This window comes from Geotrypetes seraphini, chromosome 2 (assembly GCF_902459505.1).
Source record: "Geotrypetes seraphini chromosome 2, aGeoSer1.1, whole genome shotgun sequence".
Taxonomy (NCBI): Eukaryota; Metazoa; Chordata; class Amphibia; order Gymnophiona; family Dermophiidae; genus Geotrypetes; species Geotrypetes seraphini.
The window spans coordinates 103671627-103688563 of NC_047085.1; the positions used below are offsets into that span (position 1 = coordinate 103671627).

At 47.9% G+C, this 16937-nt stretch overlaps 1 protein-coding gene and 1 pseudogene across 1 annotated transcript in view; both read left to right on the forward strand.

Annotated features, from left to right (window-relative positions):
* The window catches only part of ARFGEF1 (ADP ribosylation factor guanine nucleotide exchange factor 1), a 382919-nt gene that overhangs the window by 277351 nt on the left and 88631 nt on the right, over positions 1–16937 (forward strand). Inside the window, exon 28 of the mRNA XM_033933351.1 lies at positions 3048–3208. Coding sequence (XP_033789242.1) covers positions 3048–3208 — 161 coding nt within the window. The remainder of the gene's footprint in view (positions 1–3047; positions 3209–16937) is intronic.
* On the forward strand, positions 10816–15442 carry LOC117355763 (annotated as a pseudogene).

The window sequence follows — 16937 nt, forward strand, 5'->3', positions numbered from 1 at the left end:
CGGTGTAGTATCTGTTTTCCTCTCTTCCCATCTACCCTGAGCCTGTGCAGTCTTGCTGGCCTTTATCTTCAGGCTGACGGCAGCATTCCTGCGCTCCTCCATGCTACCAGCAGCTTACCTGGAAGCCTTCCCTCTGCCACAAAATCTGTCAGAGGGAAGGTTTCCAGGTCAGCTACTGGTAACATGGAGGAGCAAAAAACAGTACCGTTGGCCTGAAAAGAGTGAGCGGGTGGACAAGTTTTTAAACTAGGAAGAAGGAGAAAGCCGACAGTCAACCGAGAGAGAGTCAATGGTTCGGGTACCGGTATACCAGGAGGATACCGTGCAAGAAGATAGAGGGAAAGACTCACTGGATTACAGGCAAGACAGATCAAAAAGGACACAAGAGGGAAGGAAATGCAAGAAAGGAACAGGCCGCAATCTCAAGTGTATGTACATGAACGCAAGGAGCCTTAGAAATAAGATGGGTGAATTAGAAGCCATGGCACAAAAAGATAACATTGACATCATAGGCATCACAGAAACATGGTGGACTGAGGAAAACGTCTGGGACACTGTACTACCGGGATACAAACTATACCGCAGAGACAGAGTGGCTCAAAAAGGTGGGGGCGTTGCCATATATGTCAATGAGGAAATTGAATCTACTGGAGAGAACACGCCACAACTAATGGATAAGTTAGCAAATGGCCTGGAAACGAAGATAGGCATCTACTATCGACCCCCAGGGCAGTCAGATGAAATTGACGGAGAAATGACAGACGAGATTAAACACAACAGCAAGGGAGGCAATACAGTTATCATGGGTGACTTCAACTATCCAGGAATAGACTGGAACCTAGGCATCTCCGGCTGCATTAGAGAGACCAAGTTCCTGGATGCTGTAGGCGATTGCTTCCTGGAACAACTTGTCAAGGAAAATACTAGAGGAAATGTAATTCTGGACTTAATTCTAAATGGCCTGCGAGGACCGGCACAAGATGTAGAAATAGAAGGGATGCTGGGAAGCAGTGATCACAATATGATCCGCTTTGATCTGGACACAGGGGAGAAACATCGGTCCAAAACGACAGCCACGGCACTGAACTTCCGAAAAGGAAATTACGAGGGGATGAGACTCATTGTAGGGGAAAAGATTAAGAAGAGGATAAGCACTGTAAAAATGCTAGAGCAAGCTTGGTCCCTTTATAAGGACACAGTCACTGAGGCACAAAATCTATATATACCGCATATCAACAAGGTTATCCAAGAGGAAAAAGAACAAAGAACCGGCGTGTCTCACTGTAGAGGTGAAGGAAGCGATCAGAGACAAGAAACTTCATTTAAGGAATGGAAAAGATCAAAAACGGACAAAAACTGGAACAAGCACAAACAACATCAACGCAGGTGCCATAAGGCAGTAAAAGGGGCCAAAAGAGACTACAAGGAAAAAATAGCTAAGGAGATGAAGAACTTCAAGCCGTTCTTTTTGATATATTAAGGGGAAACAACCCGCGAAGGAAGCGGTGGGACCGTTGGATGACCATGGAATAAAGGGAGCGCTAAAAGAGGACAAAGCAATTGCCGACAAACTGAACACATTTTTTGCGTCCATATTTACTGAAGATGTACACAGCATACTGGAACCCATCAGGCTATAAGCTGGAAACGAAGATGGAAAGCTGACAGGATTGACGGTCAGTCTAGAGGAGGTGTGCAGGCAGATTGATAGGCTTAAGAGCAATAAATCCCTGGGACTGGATGGCATCCATCCGAGGGTCATCAAGGAACTGAAAGGGACCATAGCTGAACTGCTTCAACTAATAGCCAATCTGTCGATCAAATCGGGAAAGATTCCGGAAGACTGGAAGGTGGCGAATGTTACGCCGATCTTCAAGAAAGGTTCTAGGGGAGATCCGGGAAACTACAGACCCGTGAGTCTGACCACGGTACCGGGAACAGACAGACAAGGGCGATCCGGTCGACATTGTATATCTGGATTTTCAGAAGGCGTTCGACAAGGTTCCGCATGAACGACTACTTCGGAAAATTGCGAGCCATGGAATCTAGGGTGAAATACTCACATGGATTAAAAACTGGCTGGAGCATAGGAAACAGAGAGTGGGGATAAGTGGACAATACTCGGACTGGAAGAGTGTCACCAGTGGGGTTCCGTAGGGCTCGGTGCTTGGACCCGTGCTCTTTAACATCTTTATAAACAATCTTGGCATAGGTACGATGAGCGAGGTGATTAAATTTGCAGACGATACGAAGTTATTCAGAGTAGGGAAGACACAGGGGGATTGCGAAGATATGCAACGTGACATAATCAGGCTCGAGGAATGGCAGATGAGGTTCAACATGGATAAGTGTAAAGTGATGCATGTCGGTAACAAAAATCTCATGCACGAATACAGAATGTCCGGGGCAGTACTTGGAGAGACCTCCCAGGAAAGGGACTTGGGAGTTCTGATCGACAAGTCGATGAAGCCGTCTGGCAAAATGAAAAGGAAGGTAAAATTTATTCATATCTGTTAATTTTCTTTCCTTAAATCCTGCTAGATTATTCTAGGGTCCACCCTGCAAGACTTTGACATTGAGGGATTATCTCTGTGTCAGCATGCTGGAGAGTTCCAGGCTTGCATACCAGTGATATCACTGGAAGACTTCAGTTTCTCTCCTCCATCTGTTGATAGGAAGACACAGCCCATTTGTCTGGACTAGTCTAGCAGGAATCAAGGACAGGAAATTAACAGATATAAATAAATTTCACCTTATTAATTTATTAGTACAGTTATGGACCTCTGAAACAGGCAGTCAGTTTGTTTGTAACCTTTCTCAATAAAACATTAAGTGATTTATTGTGTCCTGACTACCTTTTTTCCTCTTGGATTCCCACATTTCAGCTTTCATCATTAACCCATTTCAGATCAACTATATAATGGTATGCTTAAGCTTTCTAGACTGTTGTATTCTAGCGTAGAAATCAGTTTTTAGATTACTAGTGGTAATCTTATATCTGTTTTGAAAAATAATGCATATGTTACTTTTTCATTTTTTCTTTCCAGCAACTGTGTTTGAAAAATATTTTCCTGCTACAATAGATTCATTCCAGGATGCAGTAAAATGCTTATCTGAGTTTGCATGCAATGCAGCTTTCCCAGACACAAGCATGGAAGCAATTCGCCTCATTCGTCATTGTGCAAAATATGTGTCTGACAGACCACAGGTACGGTAAACATCACCTTGCAAAAAATGACATTTAAGGTATTTTAAAATACTAATGACCTGCAGTCTATAAGACTTGCACATTATAAAATTATTTAAAAAGTGAGTTAATTTATAGGTTCCATACACAATTTATTTTAGGCTGAATTGCTTAAATATTTCTATTCTGTGTTCACGGCTGAAGCGCCGGGAGCAGGACCGCAAAAAACAAACATGAGATTTAGATAAATGGATTACCTAAGTCTTCCCCATCTCCATATCATTCTTCCCATTACTTTCTCAATTTTTTATTTTACAAATTGTAACCCTTCCCTTTTACCTCCTCTGCCATGTCTTGACAATTATGATTTTCAAATGTGTATCTCTTCCCTTGTTTTAAATTATCCTTGTTTGTTTGTTTTTTTATTGTTTTTATAATGTAAACACCTTTGGTACTAAAGAGGTATATCAAACCATAATAAACTTGAATAGGGGTGGAGGAGTGGTAGACCCTGATCAATTTTCAGAGGGTTGTATTCGTGAGGAGCTAGTTATAATAAATGTAGACAAAGTGATGTGGTCGGATGGTGTACATCTGAAGATGCTGAAGGAACTTAGTGAAGTTCTGGTGACTCCGTTGACTGATCTTTTCAATAAGTCTCTAGAGTCAGGAGTGGTACCAAAGGACTGGAGAAGGGCGATTCTTGTCCCTCTCCACAAAAGTGGAAGTAAGGAAGAAGTAGGGAATTACAGGCCGGTAAGTCTGACTTCTATGGTAAGCAAATTAATGGAAACACTTTTAAAACAGAGAATGGTGTGGTTTCTGGAATCCTGGGGATTACAGGACCGGAGGCAACATGGATTAAACAGAGGTAGGTATTGTCAGACAAATCTGATCAATTTCTTTGCCTGGGTGACCATAGAATTGGATAGAGCGAGTGCACTACATGTGGTATATTTAGATTTTAGCGAAGCCTTTGACAGTATTTCACACAGACGTCTAATAAATAAACTGAGTGCTTTTGGGATGGGTCCCAAAGTGACAGGCTGGGCCAAGAACTGGTTGAGTTGAAAGCAAGAGAGGGTAGTGATCAATGGAGATCACTCTGAGGAAAGCGATGTTACCAGTGGTGTGCATTAAAGTTCTATTCTTGGACCTGTTCTTTTCAACAATTTTATAAATTATATTGCTGAAGGGTAAGATTTGCCTGTTTGCGGATGATACAAAAATCAGCAAAAGAGTAGACACCCCGGATGATGTGAATAACATGAAGAAAGACCTGGCGAAGCTTTGAAGAATGGTCTGAAATTTGGCAGCTAAAATTTAATGCTAAGAAATGCAAGGTCATGCATTTGGGCTGCAAAAACCTGAGGAAATGGTAGAGTTTAGAGGGTGAAGAACTTATGTGCATGACAGAAGAGCATGGGTATGATTGTATGTGATGATCTTAAGGTGGCCAAACAAGTTGAAAAGGTGAAAGCAAAAGTTAGAAGGATGCTAGCATGCATAGGGAGAAATATGACCAATAGTAAAAAGGAGGTATTGATGCCCCTGTATAAGACTGATGAGATCTCATTTAGAATATTGTGTACAATTCTGGAGGCCGCACCTTCAAAAAGATATAAAAAGGATGGAGTGGGTCCAGAGGAAGGCTACTAAAATGGTGTGTGGTCTTTGTGATAAGGCATGTGGGAATAGACTTAAAGATCTCAATCTGTATACTTTGGAGTTAAGGCGGGAGAGGGGAGATATGATAGAGACATTTAAATAACCTACGTGATGTAAATGCAAATGAGTCGAGTCTCTTTTATTTAAACGGAAGCTCTGGAATGAGAGGGCATAGGATGAAGTTAAGAGGTGATAGACTCAGGAGTAATCTAAGGAAATATGTTTTTTTACTGAAAGGGTGGTAGATGCATGAAACAGTCTCCCAGAAGAGGTGGTGGAGACAGAGACTGTCTGAATTCAAGAAAGCCTGGGATAGGCACGTGGGATCTTTTAGAGAGAGGAAAAGAATAATGGTTTCTGTGGATGGGCCATTTGGCCTTTATCTGCCATCATGTTTCTATGATGCCCAAATTCTGACAGTCTGATATTACTTGAATTAGGTACAGTGAAAATCTTTCTGGATTGGTGTTGACTGGTTTTAAGCATAGTCTCTCATGACTAGATTTAGGGACCATGATAACAGACTTCCAGAAGTGGTTTTTGGCCCCCTGGCCACAACCATCACTGTGACTGGACTGAAATTAAGCTGTGAGGGAATATAATCTCTGGGTAGCTGTAAACAAAGGCTTATGGAGCCAGATCCTAGTCCTAATTCCAGTAGGGCATAGAGGTATAAAGGAACGGGAAGAAATTGATTGATTAAAAAAAAATGGCACTGTGAAGAAGAAAAGAAGGGTTTAGGGCAGGGGTGGGCAAACATTTTGACTCGTGGGCCACAATGGGTTCTTAAATTTGACAGAGGGGCCGGACCCGTCCTATCCCCGCGAGCTAGATCCCCATCCTGTCACCGCAAACCATCTGATCCCAGCCACACAAGGCTGAAAGAAATAATATTCTGTACAATTGTTATTTTATAAATCAAAATTCTGGCTGCTGAACTAGAGAGAGAGAGAGAGATATTCAGGGCTTTGTTTATAAATGTTTATCAATACAACTAATATACTACTTTATCCTAAAACAAGAAAACAAAATAAAATAAATATAATTTTTTTTCTACTTTTGTTGTCTGGTTTCTGCTTTCCACATCTTCTCATTGAATTCCTTCCATCCACTGTCTGCTTTCTCTCTGCCAGTTCCCTTCAGCAGCATCTTCTTCTCCCCTCTCGCTCTTCCCCGTTTTCCTTCAGCAGCATCTTCTCCCCTCTCTCTCTTCCCCATTTTCCTTCAGCAGCATCTTCTACCCAGTCCCCACTCTCTCTTTCCCATTTCCCTTCAGTGTCTGTTCCTCTCCTCCACCCTTCCCTCCAGCCACTCTCCGGTCCAAGACATTGCCAGACCTGTTGCAGCTTTTTGTTCAGGTGAGGCGGATCTTCAGGGAACCCTTCCTGCAGCAGCTCCCAGCACCCGCACGACTGCCCCTGTACAACCCCCTCTCCATGTCCCTATCGGTCACGGTCTGGCACTGGGCAGCAGTGGCTCAGGCAGTTGCGGTCGGGCTCCCCCCAATGACTCTGGGCTATTCAGATTCTCCTCAGAGCAGCTGGTGTTCTCCAGGCTCTCTGCCTCCGACTCGGGCCCCTCCAACATCAGCAACGTGTCACTGGTCTCCTCGGCTGGCCAAGGATAATCCACGGAGATGGGCAGCAGGTCCTTCGCGCTCCGCAATTCCAGGGCCCCCAGCTGCAGCTCTAGGCTGGGTCTGGGGTATAGCGCACAACGGTGCCGGGCACAAAGCCCGGCCTCGACCTTCTCTCCCCCTTCCTTTGCGGAAAACATCAGCTGCCACCGAGACCCGCGAGCCTGGGCCAGGAAAGGGAAACGTTGAGCAGTAGGAGCTCCCCCATCCCCTAACAGGTGGTTCAGGGCCCTGTACATGACAGCTTCAGAATCCCAGAGCTCCGCGGGTTGCATCAGCTTCATGGAAAAGCAGGAGGGAGGAAAATACACATAGTCATGGCGGGCCGGTTTAAAACACTAAATGGGCCGGATATGGCCTACGGGCCGTTGTTTGCCCATGTCTGGTTTAGGGTGTGATAATAAGATAACAGTAGACATATGACAGACCAATTTATCTAGATCAGAATTCACATGTTGAGAACAGGACTTGCCCTATTCTGGCATTATTTTACTAAAAGCTCAACAAATATAGAGCCAACCACAGAAGGAGTGGTAGATGCATGGAATAGTTTCACTGTAGAAGTGGTGGAGACAAAAACTGTGTCTGAATTCAAGAAAGCACGGGACAGAACATTTGATCTCTTAGGGAGAAGAAAGAGTGAATGCTACAGATGGGAAGACTGGATGGATCATTTGACCTTTATCTGCCGTCATAATTCTCTACCTATATAGACAATTATACTAGGATAAGCAGGCAGTATATTCTCACATGTAAGCGATGTCATCCATGTATCCCAGTACAGACAGTGCAAAAGTTTAAATGTTTTGCACGTCTCAAGATTGCCTGTACCGTGCATGCGCTGGTGCCTTCCTGCCCAAAGTCAGTTTGTGGGACCATCAATTCTCAGTTTTCCATGGAGCTGAGAAGCTGTGTATTTTTTTTTCTCCTTCCCATCAAACTACTTTTGTAGCTCCTTCTCGTTTGATTTTTGCTATAGTTTCTTCATTATTTTCTTTTTCTTTAACCAACATATCGCCTCTTCCTTCCGATTAAAGGAGACATTGAAAAAAAACAGGAGAGGGTAGCTGCAGAAAGGAGTTCTCTTTTTGCAAGATGATGCACCTGCTCAAAGGGCTGGCAAAACATAGTAACATAGTAAATGACAGCATATAAAGACCTGAATAGTCCATTCAGTCTGCCCTATAATCTCATGCATTACAATTTCATGATTACCGTATTTTCGCGGATATAACGCGCGCGTTATACGTGATTTTACGTACCGCGCATACCCCTCGCGCGCTATATGCCTGAGCGCGGTATACAAAAGTTTTTAAACATAGTTCCCACCCCGCCCGACGCCCGATTCACCCCCCAGCAGGACCGCTCGCACCCCCACTCCAAACGACCGCTCGCACGCGCTCCCACCCGCACCCGCATCCACGATCGGAGCAAGAGGGAGCCCAAGCCCTCTTGCCCGGCCGACTCCCCGACGTCCGATTCTTCTCCCCCCTCGGCAGGACCACTCGCACCCCCACCCCGAAGGACCGCCGACTCCCCGACAATATTGGGCCAGGAGGGAGCCCAAATCCTCCTGGCCACGGCGACCCCCTAACCCCACCCCGCACTACATTACGGGCAGGAGGGATCCCAGGCCCTCCTGCCCTCGACGCAAACCCCCTCCCCCCAACGACCGCCCCCCCCCCAAGAACCTCCGCCCGTCCCCCAGCCGACCCGCGACCCCCCTGGCCGACCCCCACGACACCCCCACCCGCCTTCCCCGTACTTTGTGTAGTTGGGCCAGAAGGGAGCCCAAACCCTCCTGGCCACGGCGACCCCCTAACCCCACCCCGCACTACATTACGGGCAGGAGGGATCCCAGGCCCTCCTGCCCTCGACGCAAACCCCCCTCCCTCCAACGACCGCCCCCCCCAAGAACCTCCGACCGACCCGCGACCCCCCTGGCCGACCCCCCACCCCCCTTCCCCGTACCTTTGGAAGTTGGCCGGACAGACGGGAGCCAAACCCGCCTGTCCGGCAGGCAGCCAACGAAGGAATGAGGCCGGATTGGCCCATCCGTCCTAAAGCTCCGCCTACTGGTGGGGCCTAAGGCGCGTGGGCCAATCAGAATAGGCCCTGGAGCCTTAGGTCCCACCTGGGGGCGCGGCCTGAGACACATGGTCGGGTTTGGCCCATGTGCCTCAGGCCGCGCCCCCAGGTGGGACCTAAGGCTCCAGGGCCTATTCTGATTGGCCCACGCGCCTTAGGCCCCACCAGTAGGCGGAGCTTTAGGACGGATGGGCCAATCCGGCCTCATTCCTTCGTTGGCTGCCTGCCGGACAGGCGGGTTTGGCTCCCGTCTGTCCGGCCAACTTCCAAAGGTACGGGGAAGGGGGGTGGGGGGGTCGGCCAGGGGGGTCGCGGGTCGGTCGGAGGTTCTTGGGGGGGGGCGGTCGTTGGAGGGAGGGGGGTTTGCGTCGAGGGCAGGAGGGCCTGGGATCCCTCCTGCCCGTAATGTAGTGCGGGGTGGGGTTAGGGGGTCGCCGTGGCCAGGAGGGTTTGGGCTCCCTTCTGGCCCAACTACACAAAGTACGGGGAAGGCGGGTGGGGGTGTCGTGGGGGTCGGCCAGGGGGGTCGCGGGTCGGCTGGGGGACGGGCGGAGGTTCTTGGGGGGGGGGCGGTCGTTGGGGGGAGGGGGTTTGCGTCGAGGGCAGGAGGGCCTGGGATCCCTCCTGCCCGTAATGTAGTGCGGGGTGGGGTTAGGGGGTCGCCGTGGCCAGGAGGATTTGGGCTCCCTCCTGGCCCAATATTGTCGGGGAGTCGGCGGTCCTTCGGGGTGGGGGTGCGAGTGGTCCTGCCGAGGGGGGAGAAGAATCGGACGTCGAGGGGGGGCATCAGGCTTTCAGGATGGGGACAGGACTTCAAGGGGGGACAGGCAGATCTTCAAGGGGGGACAGGCAGACCTTCAAGGGGGGACAGGACTTCAAGGGGGACAGGAACGGAGAGGCGGGGCAGTGCACCGAAAGTCAGGGTGAGTCGGGGCAACCAGAGGAGAGTCGGGGAGGGCGAAAGGAGAGTCGGGGTGGCCAGAGGAGAGTCGGGGAGAGCGAAAGGAGAGTCGGGGTGGCCAGAGGAGAGTCGGGCAGCATGCGCGTTATATGCCTGAGCGCGGTATAGAAAAGTTTTTGTACATATCATCGTGATTTCTGCGCGCTATACCCCTGTGCGTGTTTTACAACGGTGCGCATTATATCCGCGAAAATACGGTAAATTAAAATGGGGTTTTTTTCTTTGTTATTTCTAGGCTATAAACCTTAGAAGTTTACCCAGTACTGTCCTTAGGTTCCAACTACTGGAGTTGTCACTGAAGCTCACTCCAGCCTATCCAAGCCATCTCCTTTGCTGGATTCAGACTGTGAAAGTTTGCTCATTCATATTCTAATTATCAATCTTTTGTGTTCACCCACACTTTTTTTAAATTCCATCACAGTTTTCCTCTCTACTATCTCCCTTGGGAGGGCATTCCAGGCGTCCACCACCCTCTCCCTTGAAAAATAATTTCCTAACATTACTTTTAAGTCTACCACCCCATAACCTCAATTTATGTCTAGTTTTATCAGTTTTCCTTCTCTGGAAAAGATTTGTTCCTAATTTAATACCTTTCAAATATTTAAATGTTTGTATCATATCACCCCTGTCCCTTCTCTTCTCCAGCATATATATGTTGAGGTATTCTAGTCTTTTCTTGTACTTCTTTTGGCGCAAACCCCCTATCATTTTCATTGCTATCCTCTGGACCATTTCAAGTCTTTTTATATCCTTAGTCTGGTATGGCCTCCAAAACTGAACACAGTACCTCAGGTGGGGCCTCACCAATGACCTGAACAAGGGTATCAGTACCACCTTTCGTTTGCTGGTTTACACCTCTCTATATACAGCCTAGCATCCTCCTAGATAGAACCACTGCCTTGTCACACTGCTTTATCAACTTCAGAGACATTCTAGACCAGTGTTATTCAACCACCGGTCCACGGACTGGTACTGGTCCACAGAAAATTCCTGCCTGTCTGCGCAGGGCTGGCGAGATCGACGCACTTAAATTTCCTGCCGGGTGTATAGCTGTGCAGCACTAGTCTTGGGCTCCCCGAATGCAGTGATGTTGGCGGCAGGCTGCTGTTCCATCCAGCCTCGGGCTTCAGGCGGTGTGCGGATTGGGGCCATCAGCAGCGTCTGGGCCTTCTCTCCGTGACGGCTCGCTTGTGCGGTGAGAGTCCGCCCACGTGCGGGTTGTGTGCAGGCACCCAGCGGTTGAGAAGGTGCGTCTGGGTGCAGCAGGTTGAGCCAATGCGGCTGCGGGGTCATGCCATGTTCGCTGGCTGCTGCCGGGTTGTTGACAGCGTCCACGGGTGAGCAAGTGGTGCGGCGCTGGCCCTGAGGTTTCCTGTCAGCGGGAAGCTCACTCGTGGTGACTTGATGGCAGGGCAGCAGGGTCTGCAGTGCAACGCTGTTTGTGCCTGCTGAAGGGGGGGAGCCGCGAATGTGCAGTGCGCAGGGGAGTTTGGGAGCAGGGGTGAGCGAGGTCATGGGGAGCCTTCAGCAGTGGCTGTCTCCCCTCCCAGCAGCTCTCGTACTTGCCAGCGCAATGATTCACTTCAGCAACTTCCTCTTTCCTCAGAGGCAGCAAAAGACCCAAGGCTACCTAAATCAGTGTTTTTCAACCTTTTTACCCCCGTGGACCGGCAGAAATAAAATAATTATTTTGTGGACCGGCAAACTACTAAGACTGAAATTTAAAAATCACATTTCCGCCCCGTCTCCTCAAGCTCGGTCCCCACAAACCATCTGATCCCATTCGCACAAGCCTCAGTTATGATTTTATGTTGAACGGATTTTATTAAAGTATAAAAAGAAACAATATTCTGTACAATTGTCATTTTATAAATTTAAATATACAGAGCAAGGACCAACAAAACCCCTGTCTCCCCTCCCCTTCACATTTATCCCCTTTACTATCAAGAAAACTGAACAAGCCAAGTTATTACAGAATGCTACACAGAAATATCATGCTAACAGAATACTGCAGTCACACATGACAGGAATAGTGTTAGGGGAGTGCCCCCTGGTCAGAGAGAGCCCTAAGCCAGCTGGAAGCTAAAGAAGCACTGCCTGGGCTTTGCAGTCCCCAGTTATGTCTCTAGCAGGATATATATTTCAAATCGGATATATTCTAATGACAAAATAGAAATAAAATTATTTTTTGTGGTCTCTGCTTTCATCTTCTTTACATTCTTTTCTTTCCAGCGTCTGCCCTGACTCTTCAATCCAGCATCTGCCCGTTCCATCCACTCTCTGTCCTCTCCCCCCTTCCATATTTATCTGACTTCTTTCTATGCCCCTCTCCCCTTTCCATCCAGCCTGTGCCTCCTCTCTCCTTTTTACATCATTCATTCCAGCTTCACTGCTTTCTTCATTTTTATCTTTTCTACACCAGATCTAGCATCTTTATCCCTCTCTCATTTCTCTGCTGAACCCCTTTCCAGCATCAATCTCCCTCTACTTTCTCATTCCTCTGTCTCTCCCCTTTCCCTCATCTGATCTCTCCATTCCACCCTGACCCCCTTCCCCTCCTGTAATCTCCCTGCCAGCTGTTTCCTTCCTTTTTTCCTTCTCCCGTCCCTCCTCCCCCTATCCAACATTAACTCTCTTCCCATCCCTTTCCCTCCTCCCCTCCCAATAGCATATCTCCTACCTCCCTCCAGGTCCAGTACCAGCTCTCCCTTTATTCAGCAGCTTCCCAGCCTCCAACAGTGGCTTACTCTCCTTCCAGCAGCTCTCAGTACTTGCCTGCAGCAGTGATTTACTTAGGCAGCCTTGGGTCTGTTGCCGCCTCTGAGGAAAGGAGAAGTTGCCGAAGTGAATCACTGCCCTGGCAAGTACGAGAACTGCTGGGAGGGGAAACAGCCACTGTCGAAGGCTCCCCATGATCTTGCTCCTGCGTGCCCTGCACGTTCACGACCCCCCCCCCCCCCAAGCCGGCACAAACAGCGTTGCACCGCAGGCCCTGCCGCCCAAGACGAGCCGGAGGCCCCTACCCACCGTATCTTGCACGTGAGTAGACTCAGCACAGACGCTGCCAATGGCCCCAATCCACACGCTGACCCCCGTGCATGCTGACCATCTCCCTTCTACCTGCATCTTTCCTGCGGCCCTCTTCGGGGACGCGGCAGGGACAGCGATCAAGACAGGCTGCCGACATCGGGACCTTCCCTCTCTGAGTCCCGCCTATTTTGTTTCAACTTCCTGTTTCCGCATAAGTGAGACTCACAGAGGGAATGTCTGACGTCGGCAGCCTGTCTTGATCGCCCGAGGCTGGGAGGAATAGCAGATTTCCGCCAACACCACCAGGGCAGGAAATTTAACCGCGTCGATCTCGCCGGCCCTGCGCGGACCAGCAGGAATTTTATGCGGACCAACACCGGTCCACGGACCGGCATTTGAAGAACAGTGGCCTAAATGAATCGCTGCTGCAGGCAAGTACTGAGAGCTGGAAGGAGGAAGCCACTGTTGGAGGCTGATAAGCTGCTGGATAAAGGGAGAGCTTCTACTGGACCTAGAGGGAGGTAGAAGGAGAGATGCTGCTGGAAGGGGAGGAGGGAAAGGGAGTTACTGCTGGATAGGGGGAGGAGGAAAGGGAGAAGGAATAAATGAAGGAAACAGATGGCAGGGAGATTAGAGGAGGGGAGAAGGGGTCAGGGTGGAATGGAGAGATCAGATGAGGGAAAGGGTAGAGATAGGAATGAGAAAGTAGAGAGAGATTGATGCTGGAAAGGGGGTCAGCAGAGAAATGAGAGAGGGACAAATATGCTAGATTTGGTGTAAGAGAGATAAAAATTAAGAGAGCAGTGAAGCTGGAATGAATCATGTAAAAAGGAGAGAGGGGGCACAGGCTGGATGGAAAGGGGAGAGGGGTATAGAAAGAAGGCAGATATCATATGGAAGGGGCAGATGCTGGATTGAAGAGACAGGGCAGACGCTGGAAGGAAGAGAGTGACAAATCCTTTTTCAGGTATATTAGTGACAGAAAAAGGAACACAGGTGGGATAGTACGCCTTAGAAGACCGGACGGAAGTTACGTGGAAGCAGATTCCGATAAAGCCGAACTACTGAATGAATACTTCTGCTCAGTCTTCACCTGTGAGGCACTGGGACACGGTCTGCAGTTGAAGGTAACACAAAGCACAGAAGACCCGTTTCAGAATTTTGAGTTCACACCAGGTGAAGTTTACAGTGAACTGGCAAGACTCAAGGTGAACAAAGCCATGGGACCAGACAATTTGCACCCAAGAGTGCTCAGAGAATTGAGCGATGTCCTGGTGAAACCGTTGGCTGAGCTATTCAATCACTCCCTAAGTAAGGGGAAAGTTCCCCTGGACTGGAAATTAGCTAATGTCGTTCCTCTGCATAAAAAGGGTTGCAGGGCAGAGACTGCGAATTATAGACCGGTGAGTCTCACATCAATAGTGTGCAAACTCATGGAAACACTAATTAAAAGCAAATTGGACACGATCTTGAATGAAGGGAATCTTCGGGATCCCAGTCAGCATGGATTCACCAAGGGTAGGTCCTGCCAATCCAATCTCATCAGCTTCTTTGACTGGGTAACAAGAAAGTTGGACTTGGGAGAGTCTTTGGACGTCTTGTACCTGGACTTCAGTAAAGCTTTTGACAGTGTCCCACACCGCAGGCTGCTAAGCAAGATGGAATCGATGGGGTTAGGAGAAACACTAACTGCATGGGTCAATGATTGGCTGAGTGGCAGACTTCAGAGAGTGGTGGTTAATGGTACCCTCTCTAAAACATCGGAGGTGACCAGTGGAGTGCCGCAGGGCTCGGTCCTGGGTCCACTCCTTTTCAACATATTCATAGGGGATCTGACTCAAGGGCTTCAAGGTAAAATAACACTATTCGCCGATGACGCCAAACTATGTAATATAGTAAGTGAATGCAGTTTACAGAATTATATGGCGCAGGACCTGCTTACATTGGAAAGTTGGTCCTCAACCTGGCAGCTAGGCTTCAATGCTAAGAAATGTAAGGTCATGCACCTCGGAAGCAGAAATCCATGCAGGACGTACTTCTTGAACGGAGAAACTTTAACTAGGACTTCAGCAGAACGAGATTTAGGAATAATCATCAGTGCAGGCATGAAAACTGCCAATCAAGTGGAGAAGGCTTCATCTAAGGCAAGGCACATATTGGGTTGTATCAATAGAAGTTTCGTCAGCCGAAAGCCTGAAGTCATAATGCCGTTGTACAGGGCCATGGTGAGACCTCATCTGGAGTACTGTGTGCAATTCTGGAGGCCATATTACAGTAAAGATGTGCGCAGAATTGAATACGAAGATTATGCCCTGCCCCACGCTCTCCTGCGTCTGGACTTGGCTGGCCGTGACCTGGCAGACTACCTCATGAAGATTCTGACCGAGAGAGGCTACAGCTTCACCATCACAGCAGAAAGAGAAACTGTGCCTGACATCAAAGAGAAACTGTGCTATGTCGCCTTGGACTTTGAGCAGGAAATGGCCACAGCTGCCTCATCTTCCTCCCTGGAAAAGAGCTATGAGCTGCCTGATGGTCAGGTGATCACTGTCGGCAGTGAGAGGTTCAGATGCCCAGAGGCCCAGCCATCCTTTCTTGGCATGGAGAGTTCTGGAAATCATGAAACCACCTACAACTCCATCATGAAGTGTGATGTCGATATCCGTAAGGACCTGTATGCCAATACTGTGCTGTCCAGTGGTACCACCATGTACCCAGGAATTGCAGACAGATTGCAGAAGGAGATCACAGCATTGGCCCCCATCCTGGTGGCTCCATCCTGGCTTTCCTGTCTACATTCCAGCAGATGTGGATCAACAAACAAGAGTATGATGAGTCTGGACCCTCCATTGCTCACCGCAAATGTTTTTAATTTAAATGCCATGATACATTGGAGTAAGCCATTACTTCCTTTATAAATAAAATGAGAAGACTTGAAGGAAAAAAAAAAGAATATATCAGATTTGACTGCAAAGCCCAGGCTTCTTTAACTTCCAGCTGGCTTAGGACTCTCCCTCTCCCCTATTTCTGTCATGTGTGACTGCGGTATTCAATTAGCATGATATTTTTGTGTAGCATTCTATAATAATTTGGCTTGTTCAGTTTTCTTGATAGTAGAGGGAATATATGTGAAGATGTGAAGGAGAGGGGAGACAGGTTTTGTTGATCCTTGCTCTGTATATTTGTATTTATAAAATGACAATTGTATAGAATTTTTTTTTTTTTAATACTTTAATAAAATTACGTTCAATATAAAATCATAACTGAGGCTTGCGCAGATGGGATCAGATGGTTTGTGGGGACCGAGCTTGCGGAGACGGGGTGAAAATGAGTGGGGTTTTTTTTTTAAATTTCAGTTTTAGTAGTTTGCCGGTCCACAAAATAATTCTTTTATTTCCGCCGGTCCATAGGTGTAAAAAGGTTGAAGAATACTGTTCTAGACAATAGGGGTTATTTCCTCATACTCACATGCTCTAAAAAAGGAATTCACTCCGGATTTTTCACTGTGCCTCTGAAGTACTTCACTGATAGGTTTAGCACCCTCTACAGTCTTTCCTTCTGTGAACATATCTTCAGCTGTGTGTGTTCTGCTCTCCCTATTTTATTGTTTTAAATTTGATATAATGTTGTCCCCTTTTTAGGTAATTTTGCATTTGAAGCTCTGCCTTCTTGAGAATTCACAGATTTCATCTGTAGCTGACAGGCCAATCCCATTTTGGGTACCTGTTAGCCAGTCTGCATAGTTTTCTTTGGACCCCTTTCAAGCAGGGGTCGAGCGCAGACTGTTAGGCACACTTAGGCGGCTCAGCGGTGTTTCGCAGTATGCCTGCTGCGATTTCGCACTGCTGACAATCCTAGTGCACATCCAGTGGTCCACTGGGGTTGAGACATAGTCAGACAGTGGATTCTGACCGGCAGCCCGAAGATCAGCTTTGTGAGAGCATTCCCAGCATTGTGGCAGGGAATTCGTATACAGCTATCAAGTCAGAGCTGTAAGCAGGTGGATTCCAGTGTATCAGGTCACAGCTGACAGCTTGTGAGAGATGTCGGGAAAAGTTTAAAAAGTGGAGTTTTCTAAGTTTCTGCATGTTCTCTGTGTTCCCCCCTCCCGAAAAATCCTAAAATTGCCATTTTTGGACTTTGGGAAGTTGAAAAATATTGTGGTTTTGGTGTCGGCCATCTTTGATTTTTAACTATTTTTTTTTTCTTCTCCCTGCTTCTTCAAAACTTTGATTTTTGTCTGGAAAACTGATGGAATGGAGTCCTTGGGACTTCATGCCAGGATTGCACAAATTTAGCTGCGTTCTGAGCAATTTCCTTTCCCCCTATGACGTTTTTGTGCGGCATGGTGTCTTCGGGTGTGTCTT